Here is a 27,933-nt window from a genome sequence, read left to right as displayed (position 1 = left end):
AGGATGGGTGGACATGGGTGGAGATGGGTGGAGATGGGTGGAGATGAGAATATGAGTCTCTATGGAAAATGGCCCGTAACTTTGCTCCTGTTGGGAATAGCCCATCACAATATTAACGTTTTTTGTTCATTATGATGTCCTCTAGTAGAGAAGACTCTGAAAAGGCCCAAGAAAAATTTATTTTTCGAGTTTCGATCCATATGAGGACGGGTGGACATGGGTGGAGATGGGTGGAGATGAGAATATGAGTCTCTATGAAAAATGGCCCGTAACTTTGCTCCTGTTGGGAATAACTCATCACAATATAAACGTTTTTTGTTCATTATGATGTTCTCTAGTAGAGAAAACTCTGAAAAGGCCCAAGAAAAATTTATTTTTCGAGTTTCGATCCATATGAGGATGGGTGGACATGGGTGGAGATGGGTGGAGATGGGTGGAGATGAGAATATGAGTCTCTATGGAAAATGGCCCGTAACTTTGCTCCTGTTGGGAATAACTCATCACAATATAAACGTTTTTTGTTCATTATGATGTTCTCTAGTAGAGAAGACTCTGAAAAGGCCCAAGAAAAATTTATTTGTCGAGTTTCGATCCATATGAGTGGACTATGGGTATAGATTTTATATATAATTTATATGGTATTACTCAGGGTATAGATTTTATATATAATTTATATGGTATTACTCAGTGTATAGATTTTATATATTATTTATATGGTATTAAGAAAAATTTATTATTCGAGTAATCAATGTCAGGCAGTTGCAGGCAGATGTGGGCAGTTGATACTTTCAATGGATTTTTATGAGGAGTAGCCCGTAACTTTTTTCCTGTCTGCAATAACTCAGCACAATATAAATGTTTTTTGTTTATTACGATGTCCTCTAGTAGAAAGAACCCGAAACGGTCCTGAGAAAAATTTATTATTTCCTCGTTCAAACAAAACTCAAAAATCGTCATATTGGAGGGAAGTTTAATTATTAATCAATGATTGTTTATATGAATAATCATATATGAGTATATATATTCAGTCAGAATAGCAACGCATGAATCATTGTAGAATAAAAAAATTATCACTTATTAAAAAAAAAAAAGTTTTAGATAACGATGAATGATAGAATACGAGTATTGTCTTGTATGACTTGTATGAGTTAAAATTCATATTGTATATATACAGAACGCGGGTTTTTTAATATCTAGGGCGTGCTTATCATTTTATCTTGTATTTGTTTGAGATAAAATTTACACGAAAAAAATGTCTCAGTATGACTGTAACGGTTATTGTATCAACCTGTTCAAGCGAAATTTTGAGAACAAAAAAAAAGTGATTTTGTGAATTTACCAGTGCGTGAAAACTATTCCAAAAAAAAAAAAAAAGTTTTTTCGTAGTCAAAAAATGGCTGGAACGAAAGGACTCGACTCAGCGCGATTAGAAAGACAAATTGGGTGCATTAAGTACACGATATTTTCTTTCAATGCAATTCTATGGGTAATTAAATTTTCAAATTTCTTTTTTTAGTTTGGATAAAATAAATAGCCATGGGTATTTTTGAGTTTGGGATAAAATTCCCTATTGTTTGAGTACCCACATCAATATATTTTGGTGACAATAATTACAAGTCGCCATTTTGTAAACAATTGTCACTTTATTGAAATATAGTGTTGTTGGTACTCATTCGACGGGGAATTTGGTCAACTACTCGAGTTTCATATTCATTTGAAAAAAAAAATTTTTTTTTGAGAAAACAAAAATTTGAAAATTGAATTTTTAGATTTTAGGGGGCGGAATGTTTGGCTTAGCCGTTTGGTTGCGTGTCGAACCTGGTTTCCAAGAGTGGGTTGACTTTCTAGACATAGGTGACTATTATATCGGCACATATATATTAATTATTGCCGCAGTTATTGTTATGATAATTGCATTTTTTGGATCGGCTGCTGCGTTAATGGAAAGCCCTCTATTCCTCTATATCGTGAGTTTCTTTTTTAATCAATAAAACAATTCATCAATGCCGGACATATAGAATGTATATATACTAGACTGATTCAAAAAAATCGATTAATATTTTTTTTCTTCATTATATCGAAAATATTGTTGGAAATGACGAAAAAAAAATACTGTGAAAGTTTGAGCTCTTAATATTAATATTAACAGCTGCCGCATCGCGATTTTCTATTTCCCGTTTAAATAACATGGGAAAATTTATTTTTTAAGCTTTGGAATTTTGTAGCTCTCGGTGGGACCAATACTTTTGAATGTTCAAGACATAATCTTATGGGAAATTTGACGCTCTACAAAAAAGGTCTCTTATCATTTTTCGATATTTTTTTTTTTTCAAAAGTTATTTGAAGTTAAAGTTAGATTGACGATAAATTTTTACATTTTTGGAATTTTTTGACGCAACCGTCGACTTTATCGGAAAATTTTATAGGACATTTTTTGTAGAACATTTTATTTCCTATAACTTATCTCAGAGAAAATTTTCGATATTTCTCACAAGTCGTAAGTTATTTGCAATTAACTGAAAATTTAATATAATTAATTTTACGCAACAAAATTTAGATTTAAGAAAATTTTCAGTTAATCGCAAATAACTTACGACTTGTGAGAAATATCGAAAATTTTCTTTGAGATAAGTTATAGGAAATGAAATGCTCTACAAAAAATATCCCATAAAATTTTCCGATCAAGTCGACGGTTGCGTCAAAAAATTCAAAAAATGTAAAAATTTATCGTCAATCTAACTTTAACTTCAAATAACTTTTGAAAAAATAAAAATATCGAAAAATTATAAGAGACCTTTTTTGTAGAGCGTCAAATTTCCCATAAGAATATGTCTTGAACATTCAAAAGTATTCATCCCACCGTGAGCTACAAAATTCCAAAGCTTAAAAAATAAATTTTCCCATGTTATTTAAACGGGAAATAGAAAATCGCGACGCGGCAGCTGTTAATATTAATATTAAGAGCTCAAACTTTCACAGTATTTTTTTTTCGTCATTTCCAACAATATTTTCGATATAATGAAGAAAAAAAAAATCAGTCGATTTTTTTGAATCAGTCTAATATAGAGTGTACTATTATATATATTTTTTTAGAATATTGGACTCCAGTTATTTGCTTTTGTCTTCGGATTAGCGGGCGCCGCAGTTTTGTTGGACTACTCAACTTATGACAGCAAAATCCAACCAATAATACATCGATCGATGACGTCATTAATCATTAATTCACAATATGAAAGGCCGTCACAAATTTTAAAAATCGTCCAAGAAAATGTATGTATATTTTAATTCGATTTCGATATATCGAATTTTTATCTCCATTATTCGGGTAATCTGGTCATTAATATACCGATTTTTAACCAATTAATCGATAACTCAATGAATCGATTAATTAATTCAAATATCATTAGATCGATTAATCGATGTCTCGATTAATGAATTAATTAATGCAATTACCATGAAGTCGATTATTCAATACTTCGATTAATTGGTTAAAGAACTATGCCGATTAATCATAATATGTAGTATCGATTGTATCGATTAATCGATCAATCGATTAGTTCTTAACGGTTTCGATTAATTAAATTTTTCCGTCAAATTTAGATCGGTTGCTGTGGCGCTAAAGGACCGATGGATTATTTAGATTTATTGAAGCCACTGCCTACAGAATGTCGCGATACCGTAACCGGAAATGCATTTTTTCACGGCTGCGTTGATGAATTGACTTGGTATCTCGAATCGAGATCCGGGTGGCTCGCTGGTCTAGCACTCGCTCTTTGTATGTTGCACGTAAGTTCAATTATCCATTATTTAAATTTTTAAAAATTCCCGCGTAAAATTTAAAAATTCAAAAAATAAAATTAATGAATTAAAAAATTTTTTTTTATCTATGTCATGATTTATATTTCTAACAAAAATTTATATCAAGGCCTAAATAAATTAATCGTGACCTATTGATTTTTTAAGGACGCAAATATCCTTTTACTTTTACTCCCTCATATATTATATATATATAAGGTATTTATTGTTTGATTAATGTAATTTTCTCTTGTTGTATTTCATCAATCTAATTTAAAATATATAAGACATATATACTAAATATGTATAAAAAAGTTAATTAAAGTTGATGTCTCGCTTACAATTGATTGATTGATTGATTGATCGGGAATACGAGATACGAAATCTTTAGATCAACTGTCTAATAATTAAATCTACGATCTAATTTTAAAACTAATTACACATATGTATATATTAATATATACAGTACGGCAGAGGTGGGGGCGTCACGGAGAAATTCCGCGGTGTAAATAAAAAAAAGAAAAAATGTCGAGGATTAAAGGGAATTTTTTTTTTATATATTTATTGAGTGAAAATTTAATTTTTATATTTGTATTTTTTTTTAGATTATCCAAGCGGTTTTGTCATTAATTTTAATCCAGGCGAAACAAAAAGAAGACGATGCTGTAATTTTTAAACGTTAGGGTAAAAAAAAAATATACAGATAATTATAATACTTTTTTTTTATTATAAATATAATCAAGTACATTAAAAATTTTTTTATCTGATTTATATATAGGTAGATTGATAGAAAATTCAATTCTCTTTAAAATGAGTACCCACAAGCTATACTTATTTTTGATATTTTTTAAAACATATATATATGAATATATATCAAGTATTTGAATTATCAAAAATATATATGGCATGTGGGTACTCATTTTACAGGGCATAAAATTCTCTTTAAAATGAGTACCCGCAAGCCGTTTTTATTTTTCATATTTTTTAGAAAATATATATATGAATATATGTCGTTTTTGAATTATCAAAAATATATATGGCATGTGGGCACTCATTTTAAAGAGAATTTTATGCCCTTTAAAATGAGTACCTACAAGCCGTCTTTATTTTTTATATTTTTTAGAAAATATATATATGAATATATATCAAGTTTTTGAATTATCAAAAATATATATGGCATGTGGGTACTCATTTTAAAGAGAATTTTATGCCCTTTAAAATGAGTACTCACAAACTATTAATATTTTTGATATTCTTCAGTGTATATATATTAATATATATCAAGTTTTTGAATTATGAAAAATATATAATGCATGTTGGTACTCATTTTAAAGGGCATAAAATTCTCTTTAAAATGAGTACCCACAAGCCGTCTTTATTTTTCATATTTTTTATAAAATATATATATGACTATATATCAAGTTTTTGAATTATCAAAAATATATATGGCATGTGGGTACTCATTTTAAAGAGAATTTTATGCCCTTTAAAATGAGTACCTACAAGCCGTCTTTATTTTTTATATTTTTCAAAACATATATATGTGAATATATCTAGTATTTGAATTATCAAAAATATATATGGCATGTGGGTACTCATTTTAAAGGGCATAAAATTCTCTATCAATTTACGTACCCAAATATATATGTATATATATATATATATATACATATATATAATAATAATAATGTATAATTTTTTTATTAATAATTTATTTACAAAAAAATTTTATAATTTTTTAAAAATTAAAAATACGTAAAATATATAAAATATGAGTAATGATTAATAAAAAAAAAAAATAATTTATTTACAACAAAGAAAATTAATAATAAAAATATGTTAAAATGTAGTCGTAATTTAATAACTGGCATTATATTGAATCCAACTTCTACTCTATTTCTTAAAAAAATATTTTCTATAAATTAAAAATTTACTTCCGGTCAGAGATTAAAAAAAAAAATAATGACCTCTACAATATAATCAAAAAAACTTAATAAAAATTAACCGACATACGGGAACGCCGGGTAACCTACCGGTGACCCAAAGAACCCAGGGAATGCCGGTACCGTAGGCTGGACTGCTACCGTCGTAGTGACGTAGGTCGTAATCTCCGTGGGGACGACTCTTGTCGAGAATAGAGTCGTGTAGGCCGTTTTTGCCCCGAAGGTCAGTTTCAGGACCCGCGAGTCCGAAATTGTGGCCACCGTTTGTGTGACCAGTGGCGCCGTAGTGACGGTAAACTGCGGCTGCGGTGGATAAAGTGGGACCTGAGGCACCTGGTGGGGAATCTGCTGAGGAATCTGAGGAATCTGTTGGATCGTCGGCGGAATCGGTGCTATCGTCGACGTACCGACTTCGTATGACGTCCGCGGCACAGTACCGACCGGTCGGGATAAAGTAGAGAAGACGGTGTTGCCGTTACTGATCAGCGGGATCACGTGGGACTCATAGAGAGTTTCCAGTACGACGACAGGACGCGACGTCGTTATCACCTGGGCCGCCTGGTTGAAGTAATTGAGCAGCGCGAGATGCTGGGCCGACTCTGGAAGCAACTGGGGCTCGGGTGAGGGCGATGGCGCTTCGGGCTTCGTCCCACTGGGAGATTTCCCGGGAGATTTGAAAGCTTCGAGGTCCTGCTCATTGGCGTTGGGACTTAAGACCCGTTTCGGAATGTCCTCGTCGTCGTTTTCGTCCTCGCCGAAGTCTAGTTCTAGATGAAGTTCACTTCCGGCTTCGTCGAGCTTTGAATTGAACTCATTGAGAGTTTTCGAGGGAATGAACTGATAGATTTCTGACGGGGGGAGAGTTTTTATTGCCGTTACCATGCGCGCGATGTTGTAGGTTTGGACGAGGGTGTGACGGGTCGTGTTCCCGTTGGCCACTACCGGTAGCAAGTAAGTTTTGAGAAGGGTCTGGGTGGTGGTGAAGGTCTCGGTCAGGGTCTCGAGTGGGGGAGTCATTTGACCGGACTCCAGAGTTATCGCTGGGAGGGTCGCGATTGAGGAGTCCAGGGGCAGAGAGGACTCGTAGGCTGCTGCGGTGTTGCCGAGAATGTTTTCGGTTAGGGGTTCAGTCGAGGTCGAAGTCGTCGAAGGATCCGCGGTGGCGAAGGATTTCTTCTGCGTTGAAGTCACGGTTATGAATCGGGTGTTTTTCATGGTCCCAACCTGGAAAAAGTTCATTTTCTGTTAATGGAAAATTTTTTTGAGGAAAATTGATGTGAGGGCTGAGTAGCTGATGCGATTCCGAGTAAAATGAGTACCAACAAGGCTATGATCCGATGAAGTCGCCGTTGATTGGTTAATGGCGGCCATGTTGGATTTTGGAGGGGGTGGACGGGAATATGGTCATGTGGGTACTCAAGTGAGAGGGAATGTGATGAGGAATTCGAATGTGGAAAAAATTTTGTGGAAAAATAAATTTAGTTTTAATTACCTGGTACGTGTAGGGAGATTTGATGGTAGCAATTAGATAGTACATATCAGTCATGTCGGCAGGCGTAGAAATTTCGACGTTAATTGTCTCGGCTGGTATAATAGCTTCATTATCATTTTGATCATTTGCTGATACAGACCCTGGTGAATTAGCACTTCCTGATCCGGATGACGATGATACTTGTTCTGACTCACTGGAATCTAATTCCGCATCTGAAATATTCTCATCGGTTTTTTTCGCAGCGACTGTCGGTTTCTCTTCCGCTAATGAAGACGATGTTATCACTGATGTTGTTGGTTCATTAGTGACTACACTCTCGGTAACTTTTTCCTCGTCTTCGACTTGTTTTCGTATTGCGACGCGTGCTTTGGGCGCGGGCTTGTACGCCCAGCGGCCTTGGGTACGGGGTAGTTTACTTTTGGGTAAAATAACCGGGGATTGGTCGGATTTTGATCGGTGAGAGAGCTTTCCTGATGATTGTGGAGATGTCGCTGGCCGGAAACTGGTACGACGACGTGCTGGTGCTTCGGTTGTTGTTGTTGATGTTGTTGTTGTTTGTGGGCGGTTTCTAAATTTTCAGAAATTTAGACATGAGTCGATATTTTAGTTATAAAATTATAAATCGAGATATTGGAAATCGATTTATTGAACTTCGAGATATCGATATCGATAAAGACGTACAAAACATTCAATCCTGAGCGAGATATCGATTTTGACAGAATCGATTTATCGATATACGATATCTCGAACATGGATTCGATTTATCGATTGTAGTCATTTCGATACTTTCTTAGTTTTAATCGATTTAATCGATAATTTCTTAGTTTTAATCGATTAATCGAAATTATTACAATCGATCCATTGAATTTCGAGATATCGAAATTAGTTAAGAATCGATAAATCGAAGTGTAGTCGATGTATCGATTTCAATCGATGTATCGATTTCAATCGATGTATCGATTTCAATCGATATCTCGATTTTAATCGATATATCGATTTCAGCCGATATCTCGATTTTAATCGATATATCGATTTCAGCCGATATCTCGATTTTAATTAATATATCGATATTAATCGATATCTCGATTTTAATTAATATATCGATTTTATTCGATATATTGATTTTATTCGACAGATCGATTTTATTCGATATATCGATTTTTTTCGATATATCGATTTCATTCGATATATCGATTTTATTCGATATCTCGATTTTATTCGATGTCTCGATTTTAATCAATGTCTCGATTTTAATCGATACATCGATTTTATTCGATAAATCGATTTTAAGCAAAATTTTCAAATTTTTGAAATAAAAAAAAAATTACTTGTAATTAGGTCGTGATGTTGTCGGTCGATTTTTTTCATAGCTACGTCCTTGTGGAGTTCCTTCATAGCTGTCTTGATCATCGATTATTTTATTACGGTACTTAGGGCGTGGTGCGTGATTTGCTGAAGGTCTACGTGTGACTTTGACACTCGATCCTGCATTTAAAATAAATTTGAATTTATTTAAAATTCATTAGACTCCGTCTGTTACTAAGAATAAAGTAAAATGATTACCTGAAGGTGCGCTGAAAAGTTCTTCTAGCGGCAGAGAAGATTCGCCAGGCATCGACGGCGTTGGTTCCAACTGAGTTTTATATTTTCCATGAGCCGGTCCGATTGTTTTCAAAATTTTCTGGGCATTTGACGGACGAATTTTTAGATCAGGAAGGGCTGGAGTCCCGGGTTTTAGAATTCGCGATGTACTTTGTAGCACTTGTGCATATTTTCCGTTAATGTAAGTACCGATTACTGAGGTTTCATGGACGGTCGTCAGTCCGTCCTTGACGATTGTCCCGCCTAATTTCGTTACTAGACCCGTTGGATTTTCGCGCTCTTTTTTAGAGGTCGGTCGCGGTTTCGGTGAAGGTTTCGATGACGGTGACAAATTTATTACCTAAAAATAGACATTTTTTTAATTTTATTACTATCGGTTTTATAAATCGATTAATTGTTTAAATAGATAAATCGATCATTACATAAATCGAGAAATCGTTTTTGTCTTACGAATCGTGCAGAATTTCAGAATAATGATTTTATCGATACATCGAAAATCAACATATCGACTGACAGTAGTTCAATATATCGATTTATAAAAATTCGAGATATCGATTTCTCTAAAAGAACAATTATAATGATTTTTCTATCGATTTATATTGAAGTTCGATGTATCGATTTATGATCCAATTCGATATATCGATAAACAAATTTTCGATATATCGATTTATTAAATTTTGAGAAATCGATTTCTCTTAAAGGAAAACTACAATGATTTTTCTATCGATTTATATTGAAGTTCGATGTATCGACTTATGATCAAATTCGATAAATCGATAATCACAATTTCGATATATCGATTTTTTTATTTTTAACAAAAATAAACAATGACTCATCGTCCCGTTGATGAAATGTCGTAATTTTGTACTTTTTTACGGAAATAAAAAAAAAGCGTGGGAAAAATAGCAATAATGGAAACAAAAACTAAAATAGTTAATGATTAAAGCATTATTTATAATAGATATACGGAGATATATATTTTCCAGGATAAGCTGGCATTGAAAAGCGAAAGGAGAAGATAGATGATGATGATGAGGTATAGTAGAGGTGCTTGTAAATTCTCTATATCAGATCTATCTACTCTACTCTCAACTCCTTTTAAACTTTAAGCCTTCGCTTATTTTCTCACAACTTATAACCTTCTTATATATTTTTTAAATAGGCAACGTTCTGTAATTTTATTTACAAACCTACTTCTGTTACATTTTTAACTATGAGAAGAATATAAATCATCAATAGATCCTTATATATATTTTTTTTATATTTATTAATAAATAGTAGAGACCGGGAGAAAACAGACCCCCCTCCCCCCATCATTTTTGTGACAAAATTTCATTAGAATTTATCATCTCTTAACCAAAACCATCTTACCCCAGCTTCTTCATGTATACATACATATATATATATATATATATATATATATATATATATATATATATATATATATATATTTTGATGTATATTTATAGAAAATTGAATTCCCTTTCAAATGAGTACCAACAAGCCATACTTATTTTTTATATTTTTCAAAAAATATATATATAAATATATATCAAGTATTTGAATTATCAAAAATATATATGGCATGTGGGTACTCATTTCAAAGGGCGTAAAATTCTCTTTAAAATGAGTACCCACAAGCCGTCTTTATTTTTTATATTTTTTAGAAAATATATATATTAATATATATCAAGTTTTTGAATTATCAAAAATATATATGGCATGTGGGTACTCATTTTAAAGGGCATGAAATTCTCTATCACTTTACCTACTCATATATATCATCAATATATCCTTATATTTTTTAACTTTTATATTTATTAATTAACCCACGACTGCGCTATCTCTTAACTAAATAATTCAAAAAATTACCTTGTAAGTTTCGTCAACAATCTCAGCGGGTTGTTTCGACAAAAAATCATACTCAGGCTCAGCTAAATTATTTTTTACCGCAGTCTCATCTTTAGCGCGCACTTGGACGACTGACGACAAAACTGGACTTTTAGTTGCCTTTAAAAAAAAAAATACTGTAGTAAAAAATTTCTTTCATACACAGAAAGTTCGTGTTAATTATTGATTATTTATGTAAACAATTTCAGTGGAAGATTAATTACATAATTACTTATTATTAAATGTAATAAAAAAATCCGTATTGTATTTTACGCAATAGATTTTTTTAAATTCATTTCTTTATTTAGTAGAGTGATGACTGTTGTGGAAAAGGATTTATGAAGCGATTAGCGGTTTGCTGTTACACAATAAAACTGTATAAATCAATTATATGAAAGCGATCTAATCATTACTGCAATTATATATATGAATTCTATAATAGGAAAAAATATAAAGGAGTTAAATTTTAGGTTACGGTTTCAAATTACCGGGAACTTTATATTTTAATAAATAATTATATAGAATTGAAGACTATGGGATTAATCATCCGTCATATATTTATATATTATGACTTTTTTTTCTTAGTTTGTTTCAATTTATGCAATTTAATGAGAGTCAATTATAAATATGGAGCTCGGGAAGTTGATTCGGCCGCCATTAATGCGCGCGGAATAGTTCGGGTATAAGTTAAATGTATGAGGAGTATATGATGCAATTATGAGGTATTATTGACATATTTGAGGAAATTTGAATTTCATTTCTCGCGAATTTTATTCGAAAATTGAGAATTTGAAATTTGAATCACGGAAATTTTTAACGAAAAGTTAAAAATTAGAAAAAATGTGTTTTGACTGAATTTATGTAAAAATGTATAGAGACCTTTTTTGTAGGAAATTTTATTCTCTACAAATTTATTTCTATGCATTTTTGGAGTATCTTTGATTGTTTGCCCGGAATTGCCGATTGAACTTTTCCGATCCCAGAATCGGGGATAAATAACCGGGAAAGTTTTTTTTTGAAAATAAAAATTAAAATTCTGGGTAAACTATCGAAGATATGACAAAAATGTATGAGAACTAATTTGTAGGAAATTTAATTCTCTACAAATTTATTTCTATACATTTTTGGAGTATCTTTGATTGTTTGCCCGGAATTTCCGATTGAACTTTCCGAGCCCAGAATCGGGGATAAATAACCGGGAAAGTTTTTTTTTGAAAATTAAAATCAAAATTCTGGCTAAACTATCAAAGATATGACAAAAATGTATGAGAACTAATTTGTAGGAAATTAAATTCTCTACAAATTCATTTCTTTACATTTTTGCCGTATCTTCAATAGCTTAGCCGTAAATCGACGCGGTAATTTAACCGCCCGGTTATTTTACCCGCGGAAATTTAAAAATTTAAAATGTAATAAAAAATAAATACATACCTCAATTTTTGGTTCATTTTTCGATTGTACGCTTGAATTAACAATTACTTTAGTATTTTTAGATTTTTTACTTTCTTCATTGTTATTATTTTTATGAATTTTACTCGGCTGTATGTCTATTTTTTTAGTCGTGGTCGGTTTTGTTGTGATTGGTGATGATGTAGTTTTTTTTTCACCTTCTAAAAATTATCAAAATTCAAATTTAATCAATTAATTAATTAGTTAACAGAGCAAAAATTTTTAAAATAAAAAAATCCAAAAAAGTTTTTCAATTTCTTTTAATACAGAGGCGGGAAAAATTTTTTTCGCTGTAAATAAAAAAAGAAATATTGTTTGGTTGATGAATGATTCATCGAGAAACCCTGACACATTTCGCAATAATAAATCCACGCACACACTCTCGGAGGCATTATTTATTTTCGTGGGTATAAAAATACCTTAAATTTTATTTTTATTGTCGATATCACTTTGACCCTCGGTGTTGTAAATCTATTGTTAAATATGATTACTTTTTAATAAATACCTACACAATGTGATCATAAAGTGATACAGCATTTTATAACACGCCCTTTCAAGGTCAAAAAAATAAATTATGTAATTATTTGTTGTTTTAAAAAGTTAAGAACTTACTTTCGAAACAGTATTTTTTTAAATTTTATTTTAATTTGAGTTATAATTAAAATTACTTGGAAACTAACGATTTTATCAAAAAAATTAATCAGTACTTTTTTGTAGAGAATTTAATTCCCTATAAATTTTGTCTCTTTTAATTTTGTCGTATCTTTGATATTTAAGCTGTAATTTGAATTTTAAGTCCTCGGTCTCAAAATTTTTGTCATATGTGATCATATATGATCATATATGACCATGTATGATCACATATGATCATAATGGTGTCATATATGATTAGTTATGAATCGTATGTGATTATCTATAAATCACATATGATCATATATAATTACTTATAGCAGATACTGGTCATATATGATCAGATATTGATCATATATGATTGTATATGATCAGATATTGATTATAGATGACCATAAATCGGTCACATGTGACCTTGCAGTGGTCACATATAACCATATATGTCTATATATTAATTGTATATGATAACATATAATCATATATGGGTCACATGTGATCATATATTGATCACACAAATCAGAGATGACCATGGATTGGTCACGTGTGATCATATGTTGGTCACATATGATCACATATTGGTTACATATGATCATAAGTGTTTATACAAGTCATATATGATCATATATTGGTCACATACGATCAGATAGTGGTCACATGTGATCACATATTGATCACACAAATCATGGATGACCATGGATTGATCATGTGTGGTCATATGTTGGTCACATATGATCACATATTGGTTACATATGATCATATGTGTTTATACAAGTCATATACGATCATATATAGATCACACAGAATATAGATAACCATGATTTGGTTACACGTGATCATATATTGATCACATACGATCAGATATTGGTCACATATGGTCATATGTGGTCATACGAATCATATATGATCATATATTGATTACACAGATCATAGAAAAGCATGATTTGGTTACACGTGATCATATATTGATCACATACGATCAGATATTGGTCACATATGGTCATATGTGGTCATACGAATCATATATGATCATATATTGATTACACAGATCATAGAAAAGCATGATTTGGTTACACGTGATCATATATTGATCACATAAGATCAGATATTGGCCACATATGGTCATATGCGGTCATACGAATCATATATGATCATATATTGATTACACAGATCATAGATAAGCATGATTTGGTTACACGTGATCATATATTGATCACATAAGATCAGATATTGGCCACATATGGTCATATGTGGTCATACGAATCATATATGATCATATATTGATTACACAGATCATATATGGTCATAAATAGGTCACATCTAATCATATATGATCATATATGAGTATTGTTTGTTTCGGGAAATTAATAAATAAATAAATAAAATTATAATTACCAGCTGGTGCACTATTTGGACTAAAAACCATAACAGTATTACCAATAGTCGTTGTAAAATCAAGGAAACCATAAACAGTTTGCGTTATTAAGTCATTTTTAATTGGCTCTACTGCCTCGGCTGGTTTTTCCACTACTTCAGCTACATGATTATCACTATTTTTATTATCACTACTACTATTACTATTATTATTATTATTATTACTATTATTATTTGAACTAGAGGCCTTGTATACTTGACATAAAATTCCTGACACTGTAATTTAAAGTATTAATTACTGTTATTTTATATTTTTAATTGTACTTGGCATTGAAAGTATAATGACTTAATTAAATACACTTACCGCAGGTGAAAATAATAAATGTCATATATTTTGACTTCATTTTTCTTTGTGTATCAGTTTATCATTATCATTTAATTATAAATTGATCGATTGAAAAGTTTTCTGTAACAAAAAAAATATTTTTTTTCAAATCTGTCATACTTAAATTTCATTAATGGGGTATTATGAACAACTAATAGTAGAGGCCCATATTACCCCTACTTTCTCCAATAATATTCTACAATAAAACTTTATTAACGGGGTATTATGAGCTACTAATTATTGTGCCCAAATTAGACCCTGGCCTAAATTATTTCAAAATTCGCTACTAGGGTATTACACGGAGAAAAAAATATATTAAATTTTACTAAAAAATATGAGAATAATTACTAGGGCTGTACATCTAAACCGGCTTAACCGGTTAAAAAAGTTAACCAGGTTAATTAGCTGGTTAGCTGGTCAGCTTAGCTAATTTAACCGGTTAACTTCATTAGCTTGGCTAAGCAGCCAAAGGCTTAACCGGTTAACTCAAATTAGCTAGGCTAATTAGCTGAGGGTTTAACCGGTTAAATGGTTAATTTTTTTTTTTCATCTATTCGCTACTTCATCTCAGAAAATGTATAGGAAATATCATATTTCTTTAATTTTAAACCGAAAAAGCTATAACAAAAAATTTATACTATTAGTTCAGAAAAAATCACTCCAATTTTTCGAATTATTCAATTAAAAATATATCGCGTTACTAAAGCCAAAAGGAAGTATGTCAAAAGAAATTTTATTTTCGTTTTTTTCTGGATATATTTTGTTGTAACATTCCCAAGTTTATCCGAAAAAAAAAATTTTGTAATACGCCTTTTTGGTTCTACAGAGCCAAAAGGGCGTATATTTTGAGATACACTTTTTTGGCATTAGTAACGCAATATATTTTTAATTAAATAATTCGAAAAATTGGAGTGAATTTTTTTTGAACTAATAGTATAAATTTTTTGTTATAGCTTTTTCGGTCTAAAATTAAAGAAATATGACATTTCTTATACATTTTCTAAGATAAAGTAGCGAATAGATGAAAAAAAAAAATTAACCATTTAACCGGTTAAACCCTCAGCTAATTAGCCTAGCTAATTTGAGTTAACCGGTTAAGCCTTTGGCTGCTGAGCCAAGCTAATGAAGTTAACCGGTTAAATTAGCTAAGCTGACCAGCTAACCAGCTAATTAACCTGGTTAACTTTTTTAACCGGTTAAGCCGGTTTAGATGTACAGCCCTAATAATTACTAAATTTGGATAGTAATCTTGAAACGCTTATGATTTATATGAAAAATTCATAAACAGATTAGCATATTTTACAAGTCGTTTAGTAAATTTTACTATCCCGTTTAGTAAATTTTACTATATTAGAATGGAAAAAAATTAAATTAAATTTTTAATAGTTTTTCAACTTTTTATTATTATTGATTATTATTATTATTATTTCTGTCATCCGTATTGGTGTTGGTGTGGATTTTTGTTTTTTAAAAAATCACTTGATTCAACCGAGATTCGAACCCTGATCTCCCGCGCGCGAGTCCTTTCCAAAGTCTGACGACCCGATGTGTCCTTTGAACAAAAGTTTCAAAACTTGTAATACATCTTTGTCTATGCTATCCCCACCAACTATTAATTTTATCTATACATAGTAGAATTTACTATACAGATAGTAAAAAAATATAATCGTGTTAGCAAAAAATACATTGCGTATAGTAATTTTTAATATTTTGTATAGTAACAAATCCTATATTGTATTAGAAAATTAACTTTCTTAAATTTGTATTTATTAATAGTACTTGATAGTAAAATTTACTATACAAATAGTAAAAAATATAATCGTCTTAGCAAAAAATACATTACGTATAGTAATTTTTAATATCTTATTATGTAATTATTACTAACTAGTAAATTTTACTAAACGTTTAGTAATAATTACAATACAGAATGTATTTTTTCATATCTGTTAGTAAATTTTACTGTAGTATTGTAATTTTTACTATACTTTTTTCTCCGTGTATAGGTTACTTATATTAATGGCCTAAATTAATCTCAGGCCCAAATTACTTCAAAATTCGTTACTGGGGTCTATATTGGCCCAATTACCTCATACAATAAAATTTGTAACGAGGTAATATGGGTCACTTATTCCCCCCCACCCCAACCCCCACCACATACGACCTCCTAAACCTAGACGACATTCCCGCCCCCACATGAAACTACTCATTATTTTTCTCATCTTGTCTCCAAAAAAAAAAAAAATATACATAATTTACAATTATTATAAACAATATATTAAATATATATGTCAATACCGTTAATAATTTATAATAATTGCTCGTCTTGACCCTGACTATCGTGAGAATCATAAAATTACTTATTCACGACAGTATAATATATTTATTATTATTATTATTAACAGTTAATAATTAATTAATTAACAAATGAACGACAAGTGAATAAATAAAAATAATAATAATTATTTATACTTGAGTAATTGCAGAGTCCAGTTAATTATTAAAATAAATAAAGTAAAAATAAATTATTATGAAAGTATTTATTATTTTATTATTCTATTGATGAGTTTGTATGCAAATATATATTGTATATATGTACATATGTATGTAAGAGTTTATTTACAATAATGTTATGTGAATAATAGACAAGAGATTGGCATTAAATTGCTCGGAGCTGAATAAGATCACAAACGATGAAACACAGGCACAAATATGAGCTCAAGTATGAGTATGAGCATGAGTTTAAGTCATGAGTAAGTAAACTTATTGAGTGAGTTAAATATATGCCTTTCACTCGCGTATTTTATCTCACGATATTGCAACAGATTTTAGTTCCTTTTAACTTTAAATGTTATGTTTTATTTTAAAAAACGATTTTTGAAAAAAAAAATTATTTGGAGTAATGTTAATACTGATTAATATTAAAAATTTTTTTATATTATTTATATTTTATTAGCGGAAGTGAAAATGACGATTTCTAATTTTCTACTTATGTTACTTTGCTATTAATTTTTATTTTTAGTAAAATATATATGAGGTATTGAAATTTTATTAAGAATTATTGTGTAATTATTTTCAAATTTTGAATTATATGTCGTCTGGGGCGCGAGATATCATTTTTGAAAAAATTTCATTATAATTTAACATCTCTTAACCGAAACCATCTTACCCCAGCTTCTGTATGCATATATATACATATATTTTTGTGTAGATTTATAGGAAATTGAATTCCCTTTTAAATGAGTACCAACAAGCCATACTTATTTGTTATGTTTTTAAAAATATATATCTGGATATATACATAAATATATGTCAAGTTTTTGAATCATCAAAAATATATGGCATGTTTGTATTCATTTTAAAGGGCATGAAATTCTCTTTTAAATGAGTACTCACACCCTATACTTATTTTTGATATTCTTCAATATATATATAAATATATATCAAGTTTTTGAATCATCAAAAATATATGGCATGTTGGTATTCATTTTAAAGGGCGTGAAATTCTCTTTAAAATGAGTTCTCACACCCTGTACTTATTTTCGATATTTTTCAATTTATATATATATATATATATAAATATATATCAAGTTTTTGAATTATCGAAAATATATATGGCAAGTTGGTATTCATTTGAAAGGGCGTGAAATTCTTTTTTAAATGAGTACTCACACCCTATACTTATTTTTGATATTTTTCAATATATATATAAATATATATCGAGTTTTTGAATCATCAAAAATAAATGGCATGTTGGTATTCATTTTAAAGGGCATGAAATTCTCTTTAAAATAAGTTTTCACAAACTATAATTATTTTTGATATTTTTCAATATATATATAAATATATATCAAGTTTTTGAATTATCGAAAATATATATGGCATGTGGGTACTCATTTTAAAGGGCATGAAATTCTCTTTAAAATGAGCACTCACAAACTATAATTATTTTTGATATTTTTTAATGTATACATAAATATATATCAAGTTTTTGAATTATCAAAAATACATATGGCATGTGGGTACTCTTTTCAAAGGGCATGAAATTCTCTATCACTTTACCTACTCAAATATATATATATATGTTAGCAAAGTGGGGCAAGATGAGTCCATCTTTTAAATAACAAAAATTGTTCACATATATTTATATTCCTTAAGTGATTAGTAAGCATGAGACACATAAGGACATATATAATATAATATATAAGAAGAGTTTTTTAAAAATTCAAGATTATAATCACTCATGTTTTATTCATAAGCCAAAGGTTGTCGTACCTTTTATTAATTCACCATTTTCAAAGCCAATGATACAAATAATAAAAATATACCGCGCAATAAATAGTAATCCGTTATCACTAATACGCATGTTAATTAAACATAATGATCAATTTTCAAATAAATATCATCCGAACTGAAAAAACATTTTACTATAATATTCAAATTATTTATGAAAATTGAATAAAAAAGTAATTTTGTCAACCTAACGGGTAAATAACTCCGATAAATTTAAAATCTGTAAATAGAAGGCGGGAAAAATAATCTAAATTGTCATTTTTTTTCATATAAATTACTAATGAGAGAGTTCTAAGAAAAATTTGACTATAAATTAACGTTAGTTAAAAAAATTAACAAAACCCGGACCTTGTGTTTTCTCATATATTTATATACCTATATATATTTTAAAGCCGGCTAATTTATTCACGAGAGCCCGCTTACTCCTACACGACATTCCTTAAAATTTTTTTTTTGTATCTTCATCTTGGTGTTGTCCTTCGAAAGTTTTTCTTTGATTTTTTTTTTTTTTTCTTGTTATTTTTCATCACGATCCCGTGGAATCTTTTGTGCGAAGTGAAGATTCATCCTCGCGTATCCTTGCAATTTTTATTTAGACATGAGGTCAAAGCTCGCGATTTAATGTTTGTTTTGGTTGAATAAATTAATTAATTCATTTTTTTCTTTATTATATTTATTTAAATATAATTATCTTATGTTGCATTATTAATAATAAATATGACGGCGTTAAATAAATAAAGAAAAAAAAATTTTTTAACGGTTTTTTTTATAATTAATTAATTAATTAAATGAGTAATTTTATAATTTTTTATAAATTTATTATTTCCGCGTTGATTTTTAAAAAATTCAATGGATCGATTAAGTCGATTTCGATAAATCGATCAGGTTTGAATTCGATTTTTTTTATTTTCAATCTGAGATGTGTAAATTTTTTTAAAATATCGTAATTTTCATACTTTTGTATATCGATTAGATGAAAATCGATATATCGATTCGGTTAATCAATATAAATTGATTATGTTCGATTTATAAGTTTTTATAATTAAAATTGATGCATATCAAAATTTTAATAAATCGATTCATCGATTCAGTAAATCGATAAATCGATTCAGTACATAAATTTACTGATTCGTCTAATCGATATAAATCGATTATAGTCGATCAAAAAAATTTTATAATTAAATTGATGCATGTAAATTTTATTGAATCAATTCGGTAAATCGATGTATCGATTCAGCTAATCGATGAATCGATTTAGCTAATCGATATAAATCGATTATGCTCGATTAAAAAAATTTTATATTTAAATTAATGAATTAAAATATTATTAAATCAATACATCGATTAAGATAATCGATGAATCGATTTATTTAATCGATTTAGCTAATCGATATAAATCGATTACCTTCGATAAAAAAAAAATTTCATACCTTAATTAATAGATTAGAATTTTATTAAACCAATATATCGATTGGGATAATCGATGAATCGATTTATCTTATCGATATAAATCGATTACCTTCGATTAAAAAAAAATTTCATACCTTAATTAATGGATTATAATTTTATTAAACCAATATATCGATTAAGATAATCGATAAATCGATTAAGATAATCGATAAATCGATTAAGATAATCGATTAATCGATTAAGATAATCGATAAATCGATTAAGATAATCGATTAATCGATTAAGATAATCGATAAATCGATTATGCTCGATTAAAAAGTTTTTATACTTAAATTGATGGATTTAAATTGTATAAAATCGATATATCGATTCAGGTAATCGATACATCGTTTCAAATCGATTTAACAATATTTATCTTGAAAAATTTATTTTTATTATTATTTTTATTCAAATCAATCTATTAAAATTTTATCAAATCGATTAATCGATACTTCAAAGATCTAAAATTCGATTTATTTAATTCCTATGTATCAAAAAAAAATTATTTCAAAAATCCGTCAATTAAAATAAAAAAAAACTTTATTATAACAGCAACAGCAATAATCGATCTATAAATTTAATTTAAGGCCAATCCGTAACAATAACAATAAAAATAAAGACCTAGAGAAATGACATTAAGTAGACAACTTCTTAAATACGGTATTTATTACATATTATCATATAAAATATATATATACACATATACATATTAACTTTTAGTCCTTGAGAAGAAAGAAGGAAAGAAAATCACGTGTATTAAATCATGCGTAACGCAATTAAATAACACTCGCTACTCTATTTCAAATTTAACGATACAATAAATAAATAAAAAAAAAAAATATAAAAAAAAAGTTTATTGAGAAATATTATCGATTTACACGAGCGGCAACGGTATGTTTGTTAGTGTCTGCAATTGAACCGTATTTACTGCAGACATTTTAAAATACTTGACACGGCTCTCGGATTATTGCTAAATTTATTATTACATTATAATTATTGTTCTATTACAATCATTATCATTATCATTATTATTATTATTATTATTTTAAATCGAACGGGCGAGTTTTTACTTTCTAACAAATTGTCACGTGCCAACGGTTACTAGCCCCAGCTATAGTTCTTCGGTAAATAAACGGTGTATGTAACACGTGCTTACACACTATAGATAATTTATTTATGTAGTTTTTTTTTTTTTTTTTTTTTAATTAAATGTATGATCAATGACGGAGATCAAGAGACTTTGAATCAAGGACTCACGTGTTTGATACACTTATATTTATCTATTACATATATATTAAATGTATGTTTACTAGCTTGACATTATTACCCCTCTATTATAATATTTAGTAATAAATACCAAAGTCATTTGCAATTTATGTGTAAAGGATTGATTGATCAATATCGATTAAATATTTTACGATAATTACTTTTATTTATTTAGTTTCGATATATATCGATATTTTAAATAGCGGAGAAGAATTGAGAAATAGAAAAAACAATGGAGTAATGATTGATTTCAATGAAAAAAAAAATTCATTTTTGGAAGTAAGGAATTTTTTAGAATCGATTTTTTTTTAGTTAAATATATCGATTTGAAGTTTGAATCGATTTATCGATTAATTCGATGTATCGATCAGTAAAATACATTGATTTAATAAACTTGTGATATATTGATTAAAATATAAGAATTTTCAAGTCGATAATCGATTTATATCGATTAGATAAATCGATGCATCGATTTAATAAAAATGCGATAAATGACTGAATTACAATTAATATTAAAATGAAAATTTCTGGTCATAAATTGAGGAATAAAAAATTAATCGATTTATATCGATTAGCGTAATCGATGTATCGATTTAGTAAGAATACGATAAATCGATTGAAAAACAATGAATTAGAAAATTTTTTTGGTTTACTAGTAATTTAGTAAATTGATTAGACAAATCGATGTTTCGATTAGACAAATCGATGTATCGATTAAATAAAAATGAAATAAATAAATTTAATTACAAATAATATTCAAATAGAAAATTTCTACCCATGAATCAAGGAATAGAAAATAATCGATTTATATCGATTAGCGTAATCGATGTATCGATTCAGTGAAAATACGATAAATTGATTAAATTACAATGAATTGAAAAAATTTTTTGGCTTACTAGTAATTTAGTAGTCGATTTATATCAATTAGAGAAATCGATGTATCGATTAGAGAAATCGATGTGTCGATTAGACAAATAGATGTATCGATTTAATAAAAATGAAATAAATTACTTTAATTACAAATAATATTTAAATAAAATTTTCTACCCATGAATCGCGGAATCAAAAATAATCGATTTAAATCGATTAGCGTAATCGATGTATCGATTCAGTAAAAATACGATAAATCGATTAAACTCCAATGAATTCCATTTTTTTGTTTACTACTAATTTATTAAATCGATCATAATCGATCTATATCGATTAGCCAAATCGATGTATCGACTAGTCTAATCGATGTATCGATTCAATAAAAATGACATATATCGATTTAAATTCACTAACTCTTATTTAAAAACTTTTTATTCGTTCTTGATTTATCGAATCGACCATAATCGATTTAAAAAATCGATTTTTCCCAATTTGTTTAAAATTTATTTTTCAAATTACATTTTTTATCTAATTTAATTACATATTTATAAGATTAAGTAATTGATTATTATTCTAAATTAATCTTATATATTTTTTTTCGTGTGACGAAATATATATATTCACTTTCACTTATTCATTGTTTTGAATTGTAACAATGCCAATTAATATATAAAATAATGTTATTTAATATTATATTGAAATACTTTTTTTTTCTTCTTTAAGAAATTTTAATAAAGAAATAAAATAAATTAGTTAATAATTAAATCGAAAGTTTGTCGACTAGAAAAAAAAATGTCAAGCTCTGAATTATAGAACAGGAAGACGGTGCAAGTTGTAACGAAAAGACGAGGAAAGTAATTTAAAACAAGCAAAAAAAAAAACGGTATGCAATGTAAGTATGTAAGTATTTACACACCCAATATGAGCAAACGAGTTTTTCTTTTTTCCTCGGCCTATACCTGTAAAGTACGTGAATTTAATTTATAAAATGTCTTGGAGCTCTAAGCCGAGCCGAGCTGATCTGAGCTGAGTAGGTACGCGGTAAGAAGGTATATAAGAAGGCAAAACTGTAAGTACTGCCTCTGCTTGGTGAGGAAATAACACTCGCGAATGTAAGAGGTTGTAAGCAGTTAATTTAACAAGAAAATAAAATAATCATAATGATAAAAATAAACAAATAATTAATGAAAAAAAATAGGAAAGGATATTAAATAAAATATGTAATGATTATAATAACTTTTTAAAAATATATAACTTCCTTATATATTATAGTTATTATATTTATGCGTTAATTATCTTGTTTAAATAATTTAGTAATTAGTAGACTTTTTTTTCCAAGGAAAGTAGGATATGAATGAATTTATCGATTTAAGAATCGATTAATCGATTAAATTATCGATTCATCGATTTATCGATTAGGAATTAATGTCATGATAAAGAAATCAATTAGTTGATGAAAAAGTCGAATAATTGGTTCTGTAATCGATGCGTCGATTTATCGATTTAAAAATCGATTTATCGATTAAGAAGTCGATTAATTGAATAAAAGTTCATTAATCGATTGAGAAGTTGATTAGTCGAGTAATCGATTTTAAAAAACGATTAATTGATTAAAAAGTCGATACGTCGATGTACTGATTTAGAGATCATTTTATCGATTGACACCAATTTATCGATTAAGAGGTCGATTACATGAGTAATCGATTGAGAAGTCAATTAATTGATTAGAGAGTTGATGTATCGATTCAAAAATGACTTATTGATTCCAATACCGATTTATTGATTTAAAAATTAATGGATCGACTCAACAATCGATTTATCGAATCATTAATTTATGTATCGATTCAAAAATCGATTTATCGACTCTAAAGTCAATGTATCAATTCAAAAATCGATTTTTCGATTCAAAAATCGATATATCGATTCAAAAATCATTATATCCATTCAAAAATCAATATCTCGGTTCAAAAATCGATTGATCGATTTAAAAATGAATTTATTGACTCAAAAGCCAATGCATCGACTCGAAAATCGATTTAACGATTCAAAAATCGATTTATCGACTCAAAAGTCATTGTATTGATTCAATAATCGATTTATCGACTCAGAAGTCATTGTATCGATTCAATAATCGATTTAACGATTCAAAAATTTATGTATCGATTTATCGATTCAGAAATCAATATATCGATTCAAAAATCGATTGATCGATTTAAGAATGGTTTTATTGACTCAATAGTCAATGCATCGACTCGAAAATCGATTTAACGATTCAAAAATTTATATATCGATTTATCGATTCAAAAATCAATGTATTGATTCAAAAATCGATTGATCGATATAAAAACTTATGTATCGATTCAAAAATTGATTTATTGACTCAAAAATCAATGTATCGATTTATCAATTCAAAAGTCAATGTATCGACTCGAAGTCGATTTAACGATTCAAAAATTGACGTACCGATTTAAAAATCGATATATAAAAAAAAAAATTAAGACTTCAAGATTGGAACCGCAGACTTAAATTGCAAAATCGTAACTATTGAGTTCAAACAAAGAAAACCATTGACTCAGACTATTATTATATATAATTATAAATATACACAAATATAAACTCTCCTCAAATTATCTAATTCAAAAGTAAATAAAATAATTAAAAAAAAAAAAAAAAAAAAAAAAGAATGAAAATAAAAATTAATTGTTAAATAATGTAACAGAGATTACAATCTTACATTATAACGCACCCACGTAATTTAAAATCATGTGTACATCATACATTATATTTTTTTTCTAATTCTTTCTAAGGAAGCTCGCTTGTACCTACTCACATACATACTTATTAAATACTCATATATATTTAATATATATATATATAAAGTTGTAGCGTAGTCAGGCACGCGTGATCTTTCCCATAGAACTAAAATATCCTCATATTTAAACTCTATAATAACAATAATATACCATTCGCACAGCTTTCCAATCATACATTAGACACACATATACATCTTGTAATTATATATTTATATGTATATATATACTATTATTATTATTTCTTTGTAATAAAAAAAAAATGTTACCGTAAAACGACAAATTTTGAAAATAATTCATAAGAAAGTGAAATTAATTATTTTTTTTCCCATTTAAATATAAATAATAGACAATTTTATAAAAAATAAAAGTTTATTCACATTATTTATGTTTATGTACGTGAGAACATGACCGTAAAAGGTTAAAAAAATTTATTAATTGCGGTCTTGAGTTTTTTTTTTCATTTTCTTTGAGGGCATGGAAATTTTATTAATGGCTGGGATTATTATTATTGTCATTATTATGGTAATAATAATATTGGTTGTAATGAAGGATTATTGTTGCGCATGTATGTACTTGCTGTCATATATTTATAGAAATATATGAGGTGTAAATTAGGATTTGATGTGAGGATTGAAAAGATTTTTGGGGAAACGAAAGCGGTTTTTCTAAACTTGGAATTTGGAAGACGATTTCTGGGTTAATGGTTAGAGATACGGTAAAAATTAATGAGCACTTTTTTGTAGAGAATTTAATTACCTGCAAAAAAAATCTCTTATAATTTTTTCGTAAATTCGATAGTTCAATAGTTACATTGATTTTAAGTTAAGGGAAATGAAATTTTTGTCAAAAGTAACGAATGCCGGTTTTTTAAATTTGGAAAACGATTTCTGGGTTAATGGTTAGAGATACAAAGAAAATTAATCAGTACTTTTTTGTAGGAAATTGAATTTTCTACAAAAAAGATCTCTTATAATTTTTCTGTAAATTTGATATTTTAATGAATATCTTAATTTAAAATTAATTTTAATAAAATTTTTATCAAAAATAACAAAATGTCAGTTTTTCCAAATTTGGAAAACAATTTTTGGGTTAATGGCCAAAAATACGAGAAAATCGATAGGGACTTTTTTGTAGAAAATTCAATTTCCTACAAAAAAGATCTCTTGTGATTTTTCTGTAACTTTGATATTTTAATAAATATATCAATTCAAAGTTAATTCTAATAAAATTTTTATCAAAAATAACGAAATGTCAGTTTTTCTAAATTTGGAAAACAATTTCTGGGTTAATGGCCAAAAATACGAGAAAATCGATGGGAACTTTTTTGTAGAAAATTCAATTTCCTACAAAAAAGATCTCTTGTGATTTTTCTTTAACTTTGATATTTTAATAAATATATCAATTCAAAGTTACTTCTACTAAAATTTTATCAAAAATAACGAAGTGTCAGTTTTTCCAAATTTGGAAAACAATTTTTGGGTTAATGGCCAAAAATACAAAAAAATGATTTAGGACTTTTTTGTAGAAAATTAAATTGCCTACAAAAAAGATCTCTTATGATTTTTCTGTAAACTCGATAGTTTAATAGATATATCGATTTGAATAAATTGTTGAAAAAATAATAATTTAAATAAAACAATAATTCATTATTTAAATATTTTAAATATAAAATATATGAGTAATTTTTAAAAGAAAATTTATTAACGTAAATGTCTTCCTTATAATATTTTTTTTTTCTGGATCACGACCTACAAAGTTATCTCAACGACTTTCTCGATTTAACTGAAGTAAGACTCTCGATTTAATTTTATTTATGAATTTCTTTTAGTATAATAATAATAATTACATATATATATATATATTTATATACATCCTTTTTCATTAAATATCACCTCATAAATAACAAAATTTTCTAAATTATAAAAATTCAAATTTTCAAAAATTTTTAATTTCCCGCTAAAAATCCATAAAAATTTTCAAAATCCTGGCAATTTAAAAAAATTCAAATTTTCAAACTTACCGCTAAAAAAAATTTAAAAACTTCCGTAAAAATTTTCTCAATTCACGATATGAATAAAAAATTTTAAAATAAAAATAAAACACAAGAATAAAAAAATAAAATTAATTAAAAATCACAAAAAAAAAACCAACAGCACTCTATTACATTCCACGTTAGTTGTCTCGACGTTGACTGGAGTGACTGTAAAATAACGTTAAGCTATAAAAGAATCTAAAGAGTCAAGAAGAGAGAGAAAACTCGAGAGAAGAGAGTTCTCCCTCTTAAAGAACCTCCAGCTCTACAACTGGAGGTAACTCATGCCAGTGAAATGAAATGAATAAAAAAGTGAGCAAAGTACTGTAGTATTTACTTATTGACATTCTCTAACAGTCGACTCTTTACGTATTATCTAGTCTATATACATGAGCAACAAACACTATTTAAACTGAATACGTTAAAGAAGTAACGCTAAAGTCTGTTCAATTCCTACACCCGATTACCGATCGCAAACTCTCATTGCTTTCACTTATTCAGTCTCTGTGCACTTGTTATACCGTAATAGTAAACATGTGAGTACTGATAATTCAATTGAAAAAGACGACAAATAAAAAGACAAATTTTTATTCAAGGAAATTTGTGTTGAATAAAAAATCGGCGATTGAGATGCGCAGCTTCCAAGTTTGTGATCT

General features: G+C 28.3%; 2 protein-coding genes across 2 annotated transcripts; one reads left to right on the top strand and one right to left on the bottom strand.

Annotated features, from left to right (window-relative positions):
* The first annotated feature begins 1,192 nt into the window (after positions 1–1,192).
* LOC130671715 (tetraspanin-2A) lies at positions 1,193–4,641 on the top strand. The gene is made up of 5 exons (XM_057475779.1): positions 1,193–1,486; positions 1,770–1,967; positions 3,094–3,270; positions 3,601–3,786; positions 4,401–4,641. The coding sequence occupies exons 1-5, from the start codon at positions 1,394–1,396 to the stop codon at positions 4,476–4,478; spliced, it is 732 nt and encodes a 243-aa protein (XP_057331762.1). The 5' UTR covers positions 1,193–1,393; the 3' UTR covers positions 4,479–4,641.
* A 500-nt stretch (positions 4,642–5,141) lies between these two features.
* Positions 5,142–27,429, bottom strand: LOC130671704 (mucin-2). The gene is made up of 9 exons (XM_057475768.1): positions 27,266–27,429; positions 14,537–14,638; positions 14,194–14,448; positions 12,154–12,332; positions 10,705–10,842; positions 8,794–9,172; positions 8,559–8,715; positions 7,231–7,798; positions 5,142–6,962 (listed from the first exon to the last, which is right to left on the bottom strand). The coding sequence occupies exons 2-9, from the start codon at positions 14,574–14,576 to the stop codon at positions 5,796–5,798; spliced, it is 2,883 nt and encodes a 960-aa protein (XP_057331751.1). The 5' UTR covers positions 14,577–14,638; positions 27,266–27,429; the 3' UTR covers positions 5,142–5,795.
* Between the last annotated feature and the right edge of the window lie 504 nt (positions 27,430–27,933).

Source organism: Microplitis mediator, chromosome 1 (assembly GCF_029852145.1).
Source record: "Microplitis mediator isolate UGA2020A chromosome 1, iyMicMedi2.1, whole genome shotgun sequence".
NCBI classification, from domain to species: Eukaryota; Metazoa; Arthropoda; class Insecta; order Hymenoptera; family Braconidae; genus Microplitis; species Microplitis mediator.
Note: the sequence above shows the minus strand (reverse complement) of the source record. Positions and strands in the feature narration are given on the sequence as shown.